Source organism: Pecten maximus, chromosome 19 (genome assembly GCF_902652985.1).
Source record: "Pecten maximus chromosome 19, xPecMax1.1, whole genome shotgun sequence".
In the NCBI taxonomy this organism is placed as follows: Eukaryota; Metazoa; Mollusca; class Bivalvia; order Pectinida; family Pectinidae; genus Pecten; species Pecten maximus.
Window position 1 is genome coordinate 17,143,063 of NC_047033.1, and position 20,556 is coordinate 17,163,618.

Consider the following 20,556-nt stretch of genomic DNA (forward strand, 5'->3'; position numbering starts at 1 on the left):
GTCAGTGATGTTGGTGTCACTACATAGCAATGACGTCCTTCTACGTCTCGTCAGTGATTTTGGTGTCACTACATAGCAATGCTGGTTATTACGTGCCCGATGTTAACGCCGTTGAATCCTTACACAACAACGAGGAGTGCTGTAAAACTTGGGAAATTTCGGGGCGAAACAAGTCTGTAAATCATACCCGAAACCATTTTTTCCCTTACAATCGATTATCTTCTCAGTACTGTCGAATGTTTACTATTATGAATATGCTGATGGTCGTGGTAAGTTTTTCACTTTTAAATATCTTTTGTTCTCTCTTTTCCTTTAAATTCTACATACTAGTTGATGTATGATTTATAATTCTTACATCACGCACATATATATGATTTCATTCAGCAATGTAACAAATAAAAGTTTTACATTTCAAGGGAAATAACTCGTCTTTTAATGTGGGGATCAACGTAATTCATATCGATACTTAGACCTTATTTACACAAATAATTACATTTGTATACATATATATAGTACATGTAATTGTATCTAACGATAACGTCGAACATTCAGTAGTTGTAATAATTTCACAGCACTATAGCATAGACTTGAATTTGTTAATATTTTTTATGAAAAATTGTAAACATTCGTTCATTTCTTAATATTTTCTATGAAAAATTGTAAACATTCGTTCATTTTGTGTTGACTCTGATTTTCGTGGTATTATGCCGGGGTGTATTTCAGCCTTAATTTTGTTACAATATCATTTTAACACACATATGAAAATAGACTTCATCTATACCACTATAACGGAGTGGGCATATCTTGCTGCTGTATTCGTCTACATCTTCATACTTCAAATTAGATCTTAATTTTCGAAGTTCCATTTACAAATAATTTTTGCATCTTAACCATCCATACTATTCCTGGTATTGTCAATAAACTCTTCCAGTGCAGGAAGTCGAGTTGATATGGGAATTATGTCGCTTTCATTAAAGCAAATTACACAAGGGGAAATACGGGATAACTACAAATAAGCTTAATGCTGGACATGGAATGTTACTATACTGTTAAAAAAATGGTAGTAGGAAATATAATAGATAGACGGCGCTCCCCTAAAAGTAAATACAAATCATAAAACGGTTACTAGACGTTCGCTGTGGTGACACAGATAGATAGGAGAAACGATCTCTTAATTGATAATAACAGACAAAAGAGTGGTGGTACGACTACCATGTTTGCACTAACAAAATAACTGTCCTTTTGAAAACAAACAGAATCAATACTTCGAGATAGGGAAAATGAAATTGTATATTAAACGTCACATTGCATTAGTAAATTAAGATCCATTTTTCTATGTACGAATGAACATCCATTGTTCTGTTACAGACATACTATCCTGGTATTCACGGATTTACACGAGTCCTGGTCCATTGGTTCACACACACCTGGAACAGAGAGGTTAAGTCTATACACAACCGCACGTTTATGGTCGTTTAGGCAAATTCATTTTCGAAGCCAATAAGATCCGATCTGTACATCTTTAACTCGTACTCCACTTTGTATTGCTGTTCTATACAAATATTATTTATTGTGTTGTTTATAATATGTAGTTATGAGCCGTATGACCCACGACCAATAAAGAATTTGAATTGAAATTGAAGTCGTCATTTAAAAAAACCCCAATATAAACATTATTTATTTTACAACAACTGCAAAACAAGTTTTATCAATTTATATTAGTAAATTAATAGTATGGGTCTTAGTATGGGATCAAACCGGAGTACCCGGAGAAAACCCACGTGATCGGACAGGTGACCATACAATGTACCTTTCCACGCCCGATCAGGGAATCGAACCCCGCCCGCTTAGATGAAAGACAAGTGTGTTACCACTATGTCGCCCGAGTTGTCATTTATTCATTGAGCAATGTTGATCCTACTTAACCAAATTATATAAGATATAGTATAAAGTATATGCTATATCTCGTAAAGTATATAGATATCTTTTATAATTTGGTTGAGTACTGGATCAGCCTTGATCCATACACCTCGTCCCTCGTCGGCAACAGAGAAATGAATATACAAGAAAGTACGGAATGACCAGGAGGACGCTAACCAAGGCACGGGAAGTGATGGACATTAGTAAAAGTTGTGAGCATTGAATAGTGTTAGAATTAACTTTAGCCGTCGGTGTCGGAAAGGATTTCTCACATTATATATGTATATAATATTGAATAATAAATAAGATGCTCCCCTTCTCCCCTCCCCCCCCCCCCCCCCCCCCCCCTCTCTCTCTCTCTCTCTCTCTCTCCTCTCTCTCTCCTCTCTCTCTCTCTCTCTCTCCTCTCTCTCTCTCTCTCTCTCTCTCTCTCTCTCTCTCTCTCTCTCTCTCTCTCTCTCTCTCTCTCTCTCCCTCGCTCTCATGATGTTTCTCCACGTGTGACTGTATGATAGTGTGAGATAATGTATTTTAGTATTGTAAATAAGCCATCTTGAATTTTGTAAATATATACAGTTTTATTGTAAGGAAATGGCTTTGTATAAGTTGAAAAACTTGTGCCCGATCCAATTGTTTAAAGGCAATTCTTTCTAAGGACTTAGCAAGTTGAACTCCTCGAATTTGTTCAGCTTTATTTATTTTAGAACCATAAATCATAACAAGTTTAGGATATAACCAAGTATTTACTTTGTTTCCACGGAATTCGTTATAAGAAATTTTTATTGTATTCAGAAAAAGTGTCTTCATGGCTTTTCTGCAACAATTATGCAAAAAGTTATCAATTTTTTTAGTTATATCCCTCTTTCTCAGAAAAGGTGGAGTCTCGCTTATAGGGAGATGTGCGTTTTTTGTGTAGAATGTGGTTGGTAAACATGTTCCATTTAACGATAGACACAGTGTATGCCAAATTATGATAAATGATGTCACCGTAAAGCTGTTTCGCCCTTATCAACTGATAATAAGGGCGAGCGCCATCTCACGAGAATTGAACGGTTAATAGGTATAAAACTGTCAGTGCGTCACCTCAGACGGAAACTACTCCAATAAAACGAAAACATGCAAATTTTACCCGTAAATATGACCTTAGAAAAACACACATTATACCTACTTACAGGCAAAACAACATATCACACAGCTGTTTTGTTTGGTTCTCTTTCTATCTTAAAATTATTTGATATCCAAAAATAGGAAATTGGTAAGTGTATGGTGTAAATGGACATCACCTGCTCAATTTTGATAATTTTGTTCAAATCCTCTTTGATTTTCCCATAGTTCCCTTCACTTTCCCCACTTCCGGCTCTTTCCAATTTTCCTTTCCCTTCCTCTACTATTTCTGTTGAAGTTCACAGTACATTCAGACAATGTGCCACTATAAATAACTCCTTTATATATCACATTTAGGGACATGGTCCATGAATGCGTTTACTTTAGTTAAATGTTGAGTTTATTTTCCTATTTCACGGAAATCTTAAAAATATCTTCCTAAAAGTGATAAGAATATTTTCAGCAGTACATGAAGTGTAGATAAATCAGTTAGTTACCCGGATGTCCAGTAGCCTTGGCCGATGGTGCCCCGCCCTTGGTCCATGTGCAGTTCGGGTCGCCTAACTCCTCGCCGTTTGTCCTTCCGTCGGAGTCGGAATCCTTACTACATAACTCGACGGTCCATTTAGAGCCCGCCGCTGCGAAATCCTGGTATTGAACAAAACACGCATTTACAGAAACGGCGACCTTGACATTTGGACCAGCAATTCTAAATCAAGAATCCATACTAAGTTTTGTTGATTAATAAAAACTAATTTTTAACCGTTCACTAGGTGTCCGCATTGAAAATCAATTATTAATCAGAATAATGATAATAAATAATAAAACTGCTGCAGGCTTACACGTACCAGTTTAAAACATGAATTAATATAGTTGTGAGATCGAAAATCACTAATCAACATGGTTAAAGCACTATGATAGCGGAATATAATACAATGCTAATACAGTGTATAGCACATCGTAAACATTGACAAGATGTACACTAATATAGTGTGTATTAAAATGAAACAATGAAGTATGAAATATAAATGTTTAGATTGGAAATTGTCGAATACAATTACATATAGAGAACAATACTATTCTATATCAATATAATTATTATCACACATACAGCAATATACCATTTTCAAAATTTAACACTAGTTATGGTATAATACAAAATGCTGGTGTATACAGGTTATTTTAAAGGACGTTAAACAATGCTTAACAATCTTCCTACGACGCCGTCATGAAACGACCTCAGCTATAGAAAGGACATTAAACAATACAAAACCAAACATGTAACCACAGTAACATAGAAAACAACATCTTAATTATTACTCCTAATGAACACGCTAATACCTCAAACAATACTGAACAAGTGTGTTTCCACACAAAGGCTATTCCGCCATATCTCATTCAATCATGTGAATGATTAGCTGTTTCTGACCACTTGTTGTCACCTTTAGGACTAGTTAGACAATATCTGATGTCCAAACCTATTGACTATCCATTCCTTACAATTAAATGTATTAGAATTGAGAGCAGCTTTAGTCAAAAGAATTCGGCTAAAAGATACCAAAGTTGCATGGTCCCGGTTATATCCATATTTGTACCTAAGGACCTTAATTGATGTTTCATAATGAAGCACTACAAAATTAAGGAAAGTTCCTTTAGCGTGTTTTCCTACTGTTAATGCTTTTATACCGTAAAAGTCCAAAATAAATTGACTCTTTAAGTTAAGGAACGGTGAGGAATCCGATGTCTGAAAACCCGGGAACATACCTTACCGAACGCATTCCTCGGCCCTCCGCCTATTTGTATGTTGTGACCAACACCTTCCCACATACCGGATGACCCCTTACACGGATTAGGAACACCGTTTCCATTTGGAATCCTATCACGAAAGGATGGAAAGGTGACACATGTACCGACAAACAAAAATAATCCTAAAATAATGAATTTCATTTTTACGTTCCTTTGTCCCCGTGACAATGGAATATGGTAATATTCAATGTCTTTTACTGTTCGCCAGTGTTCGGTGTTTCGGAATGACCTCCGGCGCGGGTTATGAAATTAAACGTCCCTGATATCTGCCGTTATCTTATCAAAGTGACAGGCTAGTGTAATGTTACATACGGGTCTAATCTTTGACACCACTAGATTATACAGATGTATCTATAAACTTATATTAAGCCGTGTGTGAGTGTACCTGTATGTGGTGGTCATGTGTTATACTTGTGTCTAATACCTATTGTGTTTTGACAAATGCAATATGTTTAAATCAATGTGGTGGTGGCGGTAATTAGGAAGATGCTGATCGTCCTTACTTTCTATTTGCACAAAAATGCTGTAGGAGGTCTATTATATCCTTGATAGTTAGAGATAGATAGCTAATCCTTATTTCCCCATTTCAATGATAATACAAACAAGTAGATATGGTGCAGTCAAATGAATTACATAGATGATAACAGTTCGTTGTTGATCTAGTTCATGTTTTAATTATCACTTATAATATCGCGTCAATTTTCAAACACATTTAAGGTATCAATTTTGCAATGCATTTTATCATTTGCATCCATTCTATTTTTGATAGTCACCTTATCTGACCGTTTGCCAAGAATAAATTTTGTTTGTTCTGTTTCACTCATCTCCGTGAATTTCACGAAGTCGGTGACAGGGAGGAAATTCACAATTGACTCTAGAATCAAGTCTCTTTCAACGAAGAGAATGCGGCATTCAATGAGGAAATGGACCACTAATTCAGTTACCGTTTTACCACATAGCTTACAGACGACGGGATAGAGTCATAGAAGGACGGAACAGCTGTATGATGTCCCTAACATCACTAACGAGTCCTAGAAGGACGGAACAGCTGTATGATGTCCCTAACATCACTAACGAGTTATAGAAGGACGGTATAACCGTATGATGTACCCAACATTACTGACGAGTCCAAAAAGAACGAAAAAGTGTATGACGTCACTGACGAGTTCTAGAAGGACAAAACAGCTGTATGATGTCCCTAACATTACTGACGAGTCCTAGAAGGACTAAACAGCTGTATGATGTCCCTTACATCACTGACGAGTCCTAGAAAGACAAAACAACTGTGTGATGTCCCTAACATTACTGACGAGTCCTAGAAGGACGAACCAACTGTATGATGTCCCTTACATCACTGACGAGTTCTAGAAGGACAACACAGATGTAGTTTGTCCCTAGCATCACTGACGAGTCATAGAAGGACGAAACAGTTGTATGATGTTCCTAACATCACTGACGAGTCATAGAAGGACGAAACAGTTGTATGATGTTCCTAACATCACTGACGAGTCATAGAAGGACAAAACAGCAGTATGATGTTCCTAACATCACTGACGAGTCATAGAAGGACGAAACAGCTGTAAGACGTCCCTAACATCACTAACGAGTCATAGAAGGACGAAACAGCTGTATGATGTCCCTAGCACCACTGACGAGTCATAGAAGGACGAAACAGTTGTATGATGTTCCTAACATCACTGACGAGTCATAGAAGGACGAAACAGTTGTATGATGTTCCTAACATCACTGACGAGTCATAGAAGGACGAAACAGTTGTATGATGTTCCTAACATCACTGACGAGTCATAGAAGGACAAAACAGCAGTATGATGTTCCTAACATCACTGACGAGTCATAGAAGGACGAAACAGCTGTAAGACGTCCCTAAAATCACTAACGAGTCATAGAAGGACGAAACAGCTGTATGATGTCCCTAGCACCACTGACGAGTCATAGAAGGACGAAACAGTTGTATGATGTTCCTAACATCACTGACGAGTCATAGAAGGACGAAACAGTTGTATGATGTTCCTAACATCACTGACGAGTCATAGAAGGACAAAACAGCAGTATGATGTTCCTAACATCACTGACGAGTCATAGAAGGACGAAACAGCTGTAAGACGTCCCTAAAATCACTAACGAGTCATAGAAGGACGAAACAGCTGTATGATGTCCTTAACATCACTAACGAGTTCTAGAAGAACGGAACAGCTGTATGATGTCCCTAACATCACTGACGAGTCATAGAAGGACGAAACAGTTGTATGATGTTCCTAACATCACTGACGAGTCATAGAAGGACAAAACAGCAGTATGATGTTCCTAACATCACTGACGAGTCATAGAAGGACGAAACAGCTGTAAGACGTCCCTAAAATCACTAACGAGTCATAGAAGGACGAAACAGCTGTATGACGTCCCTAGCATCACTAACGAGTCATAGAAGGACGAAACAACTGTATGACGTCCCTAACATCACTAACGAGTTCTAGAAGGACAAACAGCTGTATGACGTCCCTAGGATCACCGATGAGTCCTAGAAGGGCGGCACAGCTGTATAAAGCATATAGCATCAATGACGGACTCTAGAAAGACGAATCAGCTGTGTGTCGCAGATTTATTAAAAAGCCAACATACATTGTATCTGTTATTCAAGTGATACAGTCTAAAAACGCGGAATTTCCCTAGCCAACCAAAATATATTTAACATGGCAAAATTTTATTTTTACCAAAAATTATAAAAAAAAAAAAATATGTATTGTTTTGCGGAAAATAAGAAACATGATTTACCTTCCGTTTATTTCATTTTCAGGTATCTATTGTTTGCGAATTAAATTACATTATCGAAAATACACTGTAGCTAAAAAGCTCTAGAACACCCACACCTGGTTTTTTTCCCGTGTCCGGTTTAGTCCGTCCGTACTCTTACTCGACATTTATATATCTCCTCTGTTGATAACGCGTATCATTTTATCTGACACCTGTTGACCTTCTGAACTACATTTGCCGCATGTGTCGACCGAGTGGCTAACGATTATAGCTTTCTCTTATTTGGCGTTAATTAGTTATATATAAGGACCCGAAGGACAGGCTAAATAGAAGGAATTTGGTTGATTTTTTTAAAATCATTCTTGTGTACGGAAAACAAGATTTTCTTCAGGAACATCGTTGGGGGGATGAGAAAACGGTACACCTGGCTCCCCATGGAAGGGGCGGGGTCAAAGAGAGATATTCTACATATACCATTTAAAGTATTTTCTGAACGAATTTAGATATATGATTTTGTCTGAATATCTTATGTTGTATAAAATGAGAGTGTTCCACATGAGTTGGGCTGGGTCTCGTTGGGGAAAAGAGGACTTTCTTTAAAATCACTCTTCTGTACGGATAAAGGGATTATCGAATTAGGCCTGAAGCATAATTTGATATGGACTCAATATCGTTAAACTTAAAAGCTTCAATAGTTGGTTATTAATGCTAAATAGTTTTCATCTCACTAGATAAAAAGGAGTTATTCATTTTTATCTCCTTTGGAACCACAAAGCTGAGAAAGTGTTGACTGCAATGTTTGATTCTGAATGGCAATCCCAAACTGGTTAAAGTATTTGTAATACAAAGTAATGAGAGCGTATAGCCATTGTCACTGAAATAACCAGACGAGCGATAATTATTTTGGCAGGTGTAGCGACAATATACTGTACACGTAATTATTTACCTGATGTATCACCAATATACTGTACACGTAATTATTTGGCTGATGTAGCACCAATATACTGTTCACGTAATTATTTTGGCTGATGTAGCACCAATATACTGTACACGTAATTATTTACCTGATGTAGCACCAATATACTGTACACGTAATTATTTTGGCTGGTGTAGCGACAATTTACTGTTCACGTAATTATTTTGGTTGGTGCAGCGGCAATTAATATACTGTTCACGTAATTATATTCCTGATGTAGCACCAATATACTGTTCACGTAATTATTTTGGCTGATGTAGCACCAATATACTGTACACGTAATTATTTTGGCTGGTGTAGCGACAATTTACTGTTCACGTAATTATTTTGGTTGGTGCAGCGACAAATTAATATACTGTTCACGTAATTATATTCCTGATGTAGCACCAATATACTGTTCACGTAATTATTTTGGCTGATGTAGCACCAATATACTGTACACGTAATTATTTTGGCTGGTGTAGCGACAATTTGCTGTTCACGTAATTATTTTGGCTGGTGCAGCGACAATATACTGTTCACGTAATTATATTCCTGATGTAGCACCAATCTACTATTACACGTAATTATTTTGGCTGGTGCAGCGACAATTTACTGTACACGTAATTATTTACCTGATGTAGCGACAATTTACTGTTCACGAACTTAATTTCCTGGTGTAGCGTCAACGCTTCTATTGATCACTTGTGATTTTAAATCCATTTACTCTATTTATCAACGGAATTCAAATTGTCCCGCCTTTATCGTCAACGAGTCCTGTCAAGCGCCTAGCCGTGTTCTTCCTCTTCAAAAATAGTGCGTGGTAAAATACATATTAACATGAGGAGAGTACACATTGTACACTTGTCAAATTTAATTTTCTGCAGTAGAAAGGTTTATTTTCTATTCTTTTATTTTTGCCAAGGCATACGCATGTTGACAGTTATGGGTTTATAACGCCAAACTATAGTTGGTTAGGTCATCTATTGGCAATGCTTTTGGTTTGTTTTTGTTTAACGTCCTATTGATAACCAGGGTCCTTTAAGGACGTGACAGGTTTTGGAGGTGGAGGAAAGCCGGAGTACCCGGAGAAAAACCACCGGCTTACGGTCAGTACCTGGCAACTGCCCCCACGTAGGTTTCGAACTCGCGACCCAGTGGCGGAGGGCTAGTGTTAAAGGGACTAAATGGCTAGATTTTCACTTAAATAATATATCAAAAAGGGTATACGATTCAAAATGATGTAAAAAGTTATGCACTTTATGCTAATTATAAATTTTAAAAGTGTCCATAACAATTTGTTTACAAATAATGAAAATAAATAAATAAACATTTACGTCCTAGCAACTATTTCATATTATTATTTTTCGATGTGTGTAAACAAATACATATGCGTACCTATGCGCATGCGCGATGCGGGAAATTGTAAACACCATAACAAAGATGGCGAACACCCGATCTTAGTGGAAGAGTTCTGAATCAGTTTTAATCGAGAGCACGAAGAAACGAAGAATCGAGAACGTGATTTTAACTGAACTAAGACTCTCTCCGATGTAAACAGCAAATGGCGACAGATACAACTTCCAGTGTTGATCAGCGAAAATTCGAAGTTGATAAACATTGCCAATATTTCACAAAAAGTGCCATAATTTTGTCAACAATCTAATTTTAAATATCACAAGGCTTTCCGGAAATCAAATGGATGAAGAAACTATTGAAATCTAACCATTTAGTCCCTTTAAGTGTCGGGGCACTTTAACCAATCGGCCACCGCGATGCTATAGAGTGGTAAATATTATACTGTATACGTACTTCCCGGTGCAAAAATAGGAACATTGGTTGTTTTTCTTGCATTTTTCTGTTCCGACAGAATTTAATGTCTTGAATGACGACATATATTTTGATCAGATGAATCGTGTTCAAATCTGATTTTGAAACGTACATTTCATGCTTTTTGTTCTATTCAAATGTGTCTTCACTAGAAAATATTATGTCATGTTTATATATTAATTACTCATATAATATTAGTTCTTCACCAGAACTTTTCACTGTCGATAAAACGAGGATGAAATGTTAACAAAACTTTAGATATCCACGGACACTCCCGAACAAGTACAACGAGAACTATAGATTTTCACGGACACTCCCGAACAAGTACAACGAGAACTATAGATTTTCACGGACACTCCCGAACAAGTACAACGAGAACTATAGATTTTCACGGACACTCCCGAACAAGTACAACGAGAACTATAGATTTTCACGGACACTTCCGAACAAATACAGCGAGAACTATTGATTTCCACGGACATTCCCGACCAAGTACAGCGAAACTATAGATTTCCACGGAAACTCCCCGAACAAGTACAACGAGAACTATATATTTCCACGGAAACTCCCGAACAAGTACAACGAGAACTATAGATTTCCACGGACATTCCCGACCAAGTACAACGAGAACTATAGATTTCCACGGAAACTCCCGACCAAGTACAACGAGAACTATGGATTTCCACGGAAACTCCCGACCAAGTACAACGAGAACTATAGATTTCCACGGAAACTCCCGAGCAAGTACAACGATAACTATAGATCTCCACGGAAACTCCCGAACAAGTACAACGAGAACTATAGATTTCCACGGAAACTCCCGAACAAGTACAACGAGAACTATAGATTTCCACGGAAACTCCCGAACAAGTACAACGGGAACTATAGATTTCCACGGACACTCCCGAACAAGTACAACGAGAACTATAGATTTCCACGGACACTCCCGAACAAGTACAACGAGAACTAAATATTTCCACGGAAACTCCCGAACAAGTACAACGAGAACTATAGATTTCCACGGAAACTCCCGAACAAGTACAACGAGAACTATAGATTTCCACGGAAACTCCCGAACAAGTACACAAGAACTATAGATTTCCACGGAAACTCCCGAACAAGTACAACGAGAACAAGACCAGGGGTTCCGTAAGGTTAAGCGCCGTATCTTCATCGACGACATCCGCTATGAATATCTAGGTCAATCCGGGATTAAGCCACAATATCAAAATAAAAACGAAGGTGGTTACAACGAAAGCACTTGGCATATCAATAGTAAATTCCTATCAGACAAAGGTTATGGACTCCATTAATTGGTTTCACAGGTATGGTGCAGACCTACTTTACAAATAAATACAACAAATGATTGAAGAAATACCTTTAATGACGTCACATGTTAGATACACCTTATATTCAAATTAACAGCCATACAAGTTTTAGTGTTCATAGGTTCACACACGCCTGAAAATAAAGAAATAAACAATATTCAATGATATTTTATTGAGTGAAGTTAAAGACTTGTAAAATACATTATATACTGCGAAAGTACATCTGAAATCATGATACCGCAGTATCTATATATCTAATTCAAAAGCAAACTTGCTTATCTACTACCGTTTTCAAAATGTTCATCAACTAGGATAGAAGGTGACCGAGTAACAAGTCAAACAGATTGATCACATTTAAAATATCCGGTAGTAATTGAAAATATCCGGTAGTAATTGATAATGTCTGGTAGTAATTGATGATTGTCTGATTATAGGAATCTGTAATATTTTCAATTAATTTTTTTTTTTAGTAAGAGTTTTGAATAAATGGGCTTATTTCCCAGTTCCTCATTAATCTTGGACGCAAATTAAGATGTTTTATGTATCAATCAATAGTTACATGGGATTTCCTTATCCCCTAGAGGACGTTTTCACACAAGTAACAGTTTGAAAATATAAAAGGTTGTATTTTGATTAATGGGCGAGAGACCACTTTATCTTACTATACGAGAGGCAACATTATCTTAATGTGCGAGAGACAACATTATCTTACTGTGCGAGAGACTACATTTGCACATCAGGATGAGGGATTATGTACACTTTACGATGAGAAAGACTACCTGGGTGAGAGACTATATAATATCTTACCTGGGTGAGAGACTATAATATCTTACCTGGGTGAGAGACTGTAATATCTTACCTGGGTGAGAGACTATAATATCTTACCTGGGTGAGAGACTGTATACGCTTACCTGGGTGAGAGACTATAATATCTTACCTGGGTGAGAGACTATAATATCTTACCTGGGTGAGAGACTATAATATCTTATCTGGGTGAGAGACTATAATATCTTACCTGGGTGAGAGACTGTAATATCTTACCTGGATGAGAGACTGTATACGCTTACCTGGGTGAGAGACTATAATATCTTACCTGGATGAGAGACTGTATACGCTTACCTGGGTGAGAGACTATAATATCTTACCTGGGTGAGAGACTGTATACGCTTACCTGGGTGAGAGACTATAATATCTTACCTGGGTGAGAGACTATGATATCTTACCTGGGTGAGAGACTATAATATCTTACCAGGATGAGAGACTATAATATCTTACCTGGATGAGAGACTGTATACGCTTACCTGGGTGAGAGACTATAATATCTTACCTGGGTGAGAGACTGTAATATCTTACCTGGGTGAGAGACTATAATATCTTACCTGGGTGAGAGACTGTAATATCTTACCTGGATGAGAGACTGTATACGCTTACCTGGGTGAGAGACTATAATATCTTACCTGGGTGAGAGACTGTAATATCTTACCTGGGTGAGAGACTATAATATCTTACCTGGGTGAGAGACTATAATATCTTACCTGGATGAGAGACTATAATATCTTACCAGGATGAGAGACTATAATATCTTACCTGGGTGAGAGACTATAATATCTTACCTGGGTGAGAGACTATAATATCTTACCTGGGTGAGAGACTATAATATCTTATCTGGGTGAGAGACTATAATATCTTACCTGGGTGAGAGACTGTAATATCTAACCTGGATGAGAGACTGTATACGCTTACCTGGGTGAGAGACTATAATATCTTACCTGGATGAGAGACTGTATACGCTTACCTGGGTGAGAGACTATAATATCTTACCTGGGTGAGAGACTGTATACGCTTACCTGGGTGAGAGACTATAATATCTTACCTGGGTGAGAGACTATGATATCTTACCTGGGTGAGAGACTATAATATCTTACCTGGATGAGAGACTGCTTTGGTTTCTGGTGTACCACCCGGCGTCCACTTGCAGTCGGGGTCTCCGAGTTCAAATCCGTTCGATCTTCCGTCAATATCAGAGTCAGCTGTACACAATGCACTTGTCCATGTCATGTTGTTCTTCAGGAAGTCCTGAAATAAACATAACAATAAAGACCTCTTACAGCTTTCAGATACACCACTATACCAATTCTTAATATGCCAACAATTTCTGCTAAGACACAGCAACACAAATACAGGAATCTAAAAAAATCCATTGCCATTTTCCTGTACAATCCTTCGTGTTTACTTTTTAGTTACAATTGCCTGAATTGATTTTAAAATCGGAATAACAAAACGTCGTAAAATTTGAATTATCAGTTATTTCAATTAACGAGAGTGAGAACGAAACAATGTAATTTCAAATTTCATTTACTTGAAAGACGTTTACTGAAAACTGGATATATACTTTGGATAGAAAAATAGTATTCCCCGTGATTTTAAATTATTCTATGATGACGATTGATCTTGTGTAATTGTTGTTCACCAACCTTGCCGTAGATATATTCTATGTTCACAAATCAGGTACAAAAGACATGTTCTGATCACAATAGATATATCACGTACATGTCCTGAAATGGACAACGCGTGCGAATATCTGAATAGTAACACATTGCCATAACACTGCCCCGTTGATGGTGAGGGGTGCTTTGTTTTACCTTTTCGTTAATTGCTGTTGTGTATTAATGGTAACATTGTCCTCGTTATGTTGGCTTTAAGCGGATTTATAGAGGCAGGTAAAAGAACATATGACACAGATAAAAGACAAGCAACCTTAATTTCTTTTCTGCAATCTGCAACGCAAGCGTATTATTTTATTTGAATCAACACACCCGTCTCAAAACGCTCAAATCAAATAACCCCTTATCGACTCATGATAACCTGCCTATAAGGGTATACTCACAGCCCCGAACACATTCGCGATACCTCCTCCCGTGCGGTTGTTGTGTCCCACTCCAACCCAGAAATCGCTGGTGTTTGGACAAGGATCGGGTACCATGTGACCGTTGGGGATCAGGTCCATGAAACTCGGATGAGCGAGGGCCAGACTCCCTAGGGAGCAGATTACCAACACGATCGCACTTTTGGAACTCATTTTTGCTGACTAGATAGAATAAAGGACCATCGTAGTCTTATATTAGTGTGTGTGATGTTATCAGCAGCGAGAGTTGAGGACGACAAACATGTCGTGGGAACGAACATATTCGCCTCTGTATGCCATGTCACATTTCGGTCACGTGAACATGACCCTATTTATATACCTGTCTAGAAAGGGGAAACTGTGCCAAATAAAATAACTAAAAGACAACTTTCCACCTTCAAACTGACCATTTATCTTAACAGGCACATGATGTGAGAAACTGTCCTAAGCTTTACATAACAATGATTAAAACTACAATCTCCACATTGTCTTATAAGGGCGACACATAGTACAATCTTCACAATGTTTTACCATGGCGACACATACTACAATCTCCACATTGTCTTATAAGGGCGACACATAGTACAATCTTCACAATGTTTTACCATGGCGACACATACTACAATCTCCACACAGTTTTACCATGACGACACATACTACAATCTCCACAATGTTTTACCATGACGACACATACTACAATATCAACATAGTTTTACCATGACGACACATACTACAATATCCACACAGTTTTACCATGGCGACACATACTACAATATTCACAATGTTTTACCATGGCGACACATACTACAATCTCCACATAGTTTTACCATGGCGACACATACTACAATATCAACACAGTTTTACCATGGCGACACATACTACAATATCAACATAGTTTTACCATGGCGACACATACTACAATATCAACACAGTTTTACCATGGCGACACATACTACAATATCAACATAGTTTTACCATGACGACACATACTACAATATCAACACAGTTTTACCATGACGACACATACTACAATCTCTACAATGTTTTACCATGACGACACATACTACAATATCAACACAGTTTTACCATGACGACACATACTACAATATCAACATAGTTTAACCATGGCGACACATACTACAATCTCAACATAGTTTTACCATGGCGACACATACTACAATATCAACATAGTTTTACCATGGCGACACATACTACAATATCAACATAGTTTTACCATGGGGACACATACTACAATATCAACATAGTTTTACCATGGCGACACCTACTACAATCTCCACACAGTTTTATCATGGCGACACATACTACAATATCAACATAGTTTTACCATGACGACACATACTACAATCTCCACAATGTTTTACCATGGCGACACATACTACAATATCAACAATGTTTTACCATGGCGACACATACTACAATCTCAACATAGTTTTACCATGGCGACACATACTACAATCTCAACATAGTTTTACCATGACGACACATTCTACAATCTCCACAATGTTTACCATGGCGACACATACTACAATCTCCACAATGTTTTACCATGGCGACACATACTACAATCTCCACAATGTTTTACCATGGCGACACATACTACAATCTCCACAATGTTTACCATGGCGACACATACTACAATATCAACATAGTTTTACCATGGCGACACATACTACAATCTCAACACAGTTTTACCATGGCGACACATACTACAATCTCAACACAGTTTTACCATGGCGACACATACTACAATCTCAACACAGTTTTACCATGGCGACACATAATACAATCTCAACATAGTTTTACCATGGTGACACATACTACAATATCAACATAGTTTTACCATGACGACACATACTACAATCTCCACAATGTTTTACCATGGCGACACATAATACAATCTCAACATAGTTTTACCATGGCGACACATACTACAATCTCCACACTGTTTTACCATGACGACACATACTACAATCTCCACAATGTTTTACCATGGCGACACATAATACAATCTCAATATAATTTTACCATGGCGACACATACTACAATCTCCACAATGTTTTACCATGGCGACACATACTACAATATCCACACTGTTTTACCATGGCGACACATACTACAATCTCCACACTGTTTTACCATGGCGACACATAATACAATCTCAACATAGCTTTACCATGGCGACACATACTACAATATCAACATAGTTTTACCATGGCGACACATACTACAATCTCCACACTGTTTTACCATGGCGACACATAATACAATCTCAACATAGCTTTACCATGGCGACACATACTACAATCTCCACAATATTTTACCATGCCGACACATACTACAATATCCACACTGTTTTACCATGGCGACACATACTACAATCTCCACACAGTTTTACCATGACGACACATACTACAATATCAACATAGTTTTACCATGGCGACACATACTACAATCTCCACATAGTTTTACCATGGCGACACATACTACAATATCAACATAGCTTTACCATGGCGACACATACTACAATATCAACATAGTTTTACCATGGCGACACATACTACAATATCAACATAGTTTTACCATGGCGACACATTCTACAATCTCAACAATGTTTTACCATGGCGACACATACTACAATCTCAACATAGTTTTACCATGGCGACACATTCTACAATCTCCACAATGTTTTACCATGGCGACACATACTACAATCTCCACAATGTTTGCCATGGCGACACATACTACAATCTCCACAATGTTTTACCATGACGACACATTCTACAATCTCAATATAGTTTTACCATGGCGACACATACTACAATCTCCACAATGTTTTACCATGGCGACACATACTACAGTCTCAACATAGTTTTACCATGGCGACACATACTACAATATCCACAATGTTTTACCATGACGACACCTACTACAATCTCCACAATGTTTTACCATGACGACACCTACTACAATATCAACATAGTTTTACCATGGCGACACATACTACAATCTCCACAATGTTTTACCATGGCGACACATACTACAATCTCCACAATGTTTTACCATGGCGACACATACTACAATCTCAACATAGTTTTACCATGGCGACACATACTACAATATCAACATAGTTTTACCATGACGACACATACTACAATATCAACATAGTTTTACCATGACGACACATACTACAATATCCACACAGTTTTACCATGGCGACACATACTACAATATTCACAATGTTTTACCATGGCGACACATACTACAATCTCCACATAGTTTTACCATGGCGACACATACTACAATATCAACACAGTTTTACCATGGCGACACATACTACAATATCAACATAGTTTTACCATGGCGACACATACTACAATATCAACACAGTTTTACCATGGCGACACATACTACAATATCAACATAGTTTTACCATGACGACACATACTACAATATCAACACAGTTTTACCATGACGACACATACTACAATCTCTACAATGTTTTACCATGACGACACATACTACAATATCAACATAGTTTTACCATGGCGACACATACTACAATATCAACATAGTTTTACCATGGCGACACATACTACAATATCAACATAGTTTTACCATGGCGACACCTACTACAATATCAACACAGTTTTACCATGGCGACACATACTACAATATCAACACAGTTTTACCATGGCGACACATACTACAATATCAACATAGTTTTACCATGGCGACACATACTACAATATCAACACAGTTTTACCATGGCGACACATACTACAATATCAACATAGTTTTACCATGACGACACATACTACAATATCAACACAGTTTTACCATGACGACACATACTACAATCTCTACAATGTTTTACCATGACGACACATACTACAATATCAACATAGTTTTACCATGGCGACACATACTACAATCTCAACATAGTTTTACCATGACGACACATACTACAATCTCTACAATGTTTTACCATGACGACACATACTACAATATCAACATAGTTTTACCATGGCGACACATACTACAATATCAACATAGTTTTACCATGACGACACATACTACAATATCAACATAGTTTTACCATGGCGACACCTACTACAATCTCCACACAGTTTTATCATGGCGACACATACTACAATATCAACATAGTTTTACCATGACGACACATACTACAATCTCCACAATGTTTTACCATGGCGACACATACTACAATATCAACAATGTTTTACCATGGCGACACATACTACAATCTCAACATAGTTTTACCATGGCGACACATACTACAATCTCAACATAGTTTTACCATGACGACACATTCTACAATCTCCACAATGTTTACCATGGCGACACATACTACAATCTCCACAATGTTTTACCATGGCGACACATACTACAATCTCCACAATGTTTTACCATGGCGACACATACTACAATCTCCACAATGTTTACCATGGCGACACATACTACAATATCAACATAGTTTTACCATGGCGACACATACTACAATCTCAACACAGTTTTACCATGGCGACACATACTACAATCTCAACACAGTTTTACCATGGCGACACATACTACAATCTCAACACAGTTTTACCATGGCGACACATAATACAATCTCAACATAGTTTTACCATGGTGACACATACTACAATATCAACATAGTTTTACCATGACGACACATACTACAATCTCCACAATGTTTTACCATGGCGACACATAATACAATCTCAACATAGTTTTACCATGGCGACACATACTACAATCTCCACACTGTTTTACCATGACGACACATACTACAATCTCCACAATGTTTTACCATGGCGACACATAATACAATCTCAATATAATTTTACCATGGCGACACATACTACAATCTCCACAATGTTTTACCATGGCGACACATACTACAATATCCACACTGTTTTACCATGGCGACACATACTACAATCTCCACACTGTTTTACCATGGCGACACATAATACAATCTCAACATAGCTTTACCATGGCGACACATACTACAATATCAACATAGTTTTACCATGGCGACACATACTACAATCTCCACACTGTTTTACCATGGCGACACATAATACAATCTCAACATAGCTTTACCATGGCGACACATACTACAATCTCCACAATATTTTACCATGCCGACACATACTACAATATCCACACTGTTTTACCATGGCGACACATACTACAATCTCCACACAGTTTTACCATGACGACACATACTACAATATCAACATAGTTTTACCATGGCGACACATACTACAATCTCCACATAGTTTTACCATGGCGACACATACTACAATATCAACATAGCTTTACCATGGCGACACATACTACAATATCAACATAGTTTTACCATGGCGACACATACTACAATATCAACATAGTTTTACCATGGCGACACATTCTACAATCTCAACAATGTTTTACCATGGCGACACATACTACAATCTCAACATAGTTTTACCATGGCGACACATTCTACAATCTCCACAATGTTTTACCATGGCGACACATACTACAATCTCCACAATGTTTGCCATGGCGACACATACTACAATCTCCACAATGTTTTACCATGACGACACATTCTACAATCTCAATATAGTTTTACCATGGCGACACATACTACAATCTCCACAATGTTTTACCATGGCGACACATACTACAGTCTCAACATAGTTTTACCATGGCGACACATACTACAATATCCACAATGTTTTACCATGACGACACCTACTACAATCTCCACAATGTTTTACCATGACGACACCTACTACAATATCAACATAGTTTTACCATGGCGACACATACTACAATCTCCACAATGTTTTACCATGGCGACACATACTACAATCTCCACAATGTTTTACCATGGCGAC

The 20,556-nt window shown here is 37.6% G+C and overlaps 2 protein-coding genes across 2 annotated transcripts; both read right to left on the reverse strand.

The window, feature by feature from the left end:
• Positions 1-409: 409 nt before the first annotated feature.
• LOC117318169 (temptin-like) lies at positions 410-5,143 on the reverse strand. Its single transcript, XM_033873189.1, has 3 exons — positions 4,789-5,143; positions 3,522-3,672; positions 410-1,427 (listed from the first exon to the last, which is right to left on the reverse strand). The coding sequence occupies exons 1-3, from the start codon at positions 4,969-4,971 to the stop codon at positions 1,363-1,365; spliced, it is 399 nt and encodes a 132-aa protein (XP_033729080.1). The 5' UTR covers positions 4,972-5,143; the 3' UTR covers positions 410-1,362.
• A 6,610-nt stretch (positions 5,144-11,753) lies between these two features.
• Positions 11,754-14,879, reverse strand: LOC117318168 (temptin-like). The gene is made up of 3 exons (XM_033873188.1): positions 14,603-14,879; positions 13,641-13,791; positions 11,754-11,848 (listed from the first exon to the last, which is right to left on the reverse strand). Exons 1-3 carry the CDS (start codon positions 14,792-14,794, stop codon positions 11,784-11,786), a joined length of 408 nt encoding a protein of 135 aa, XP_033729079.1. The 5' UTR covers positions 14,795-14,879; the 3' UTR covers positions 11,754-11,783.
• Positions 14,880-20,556: the final 5,677 nt, after the last annotated feature.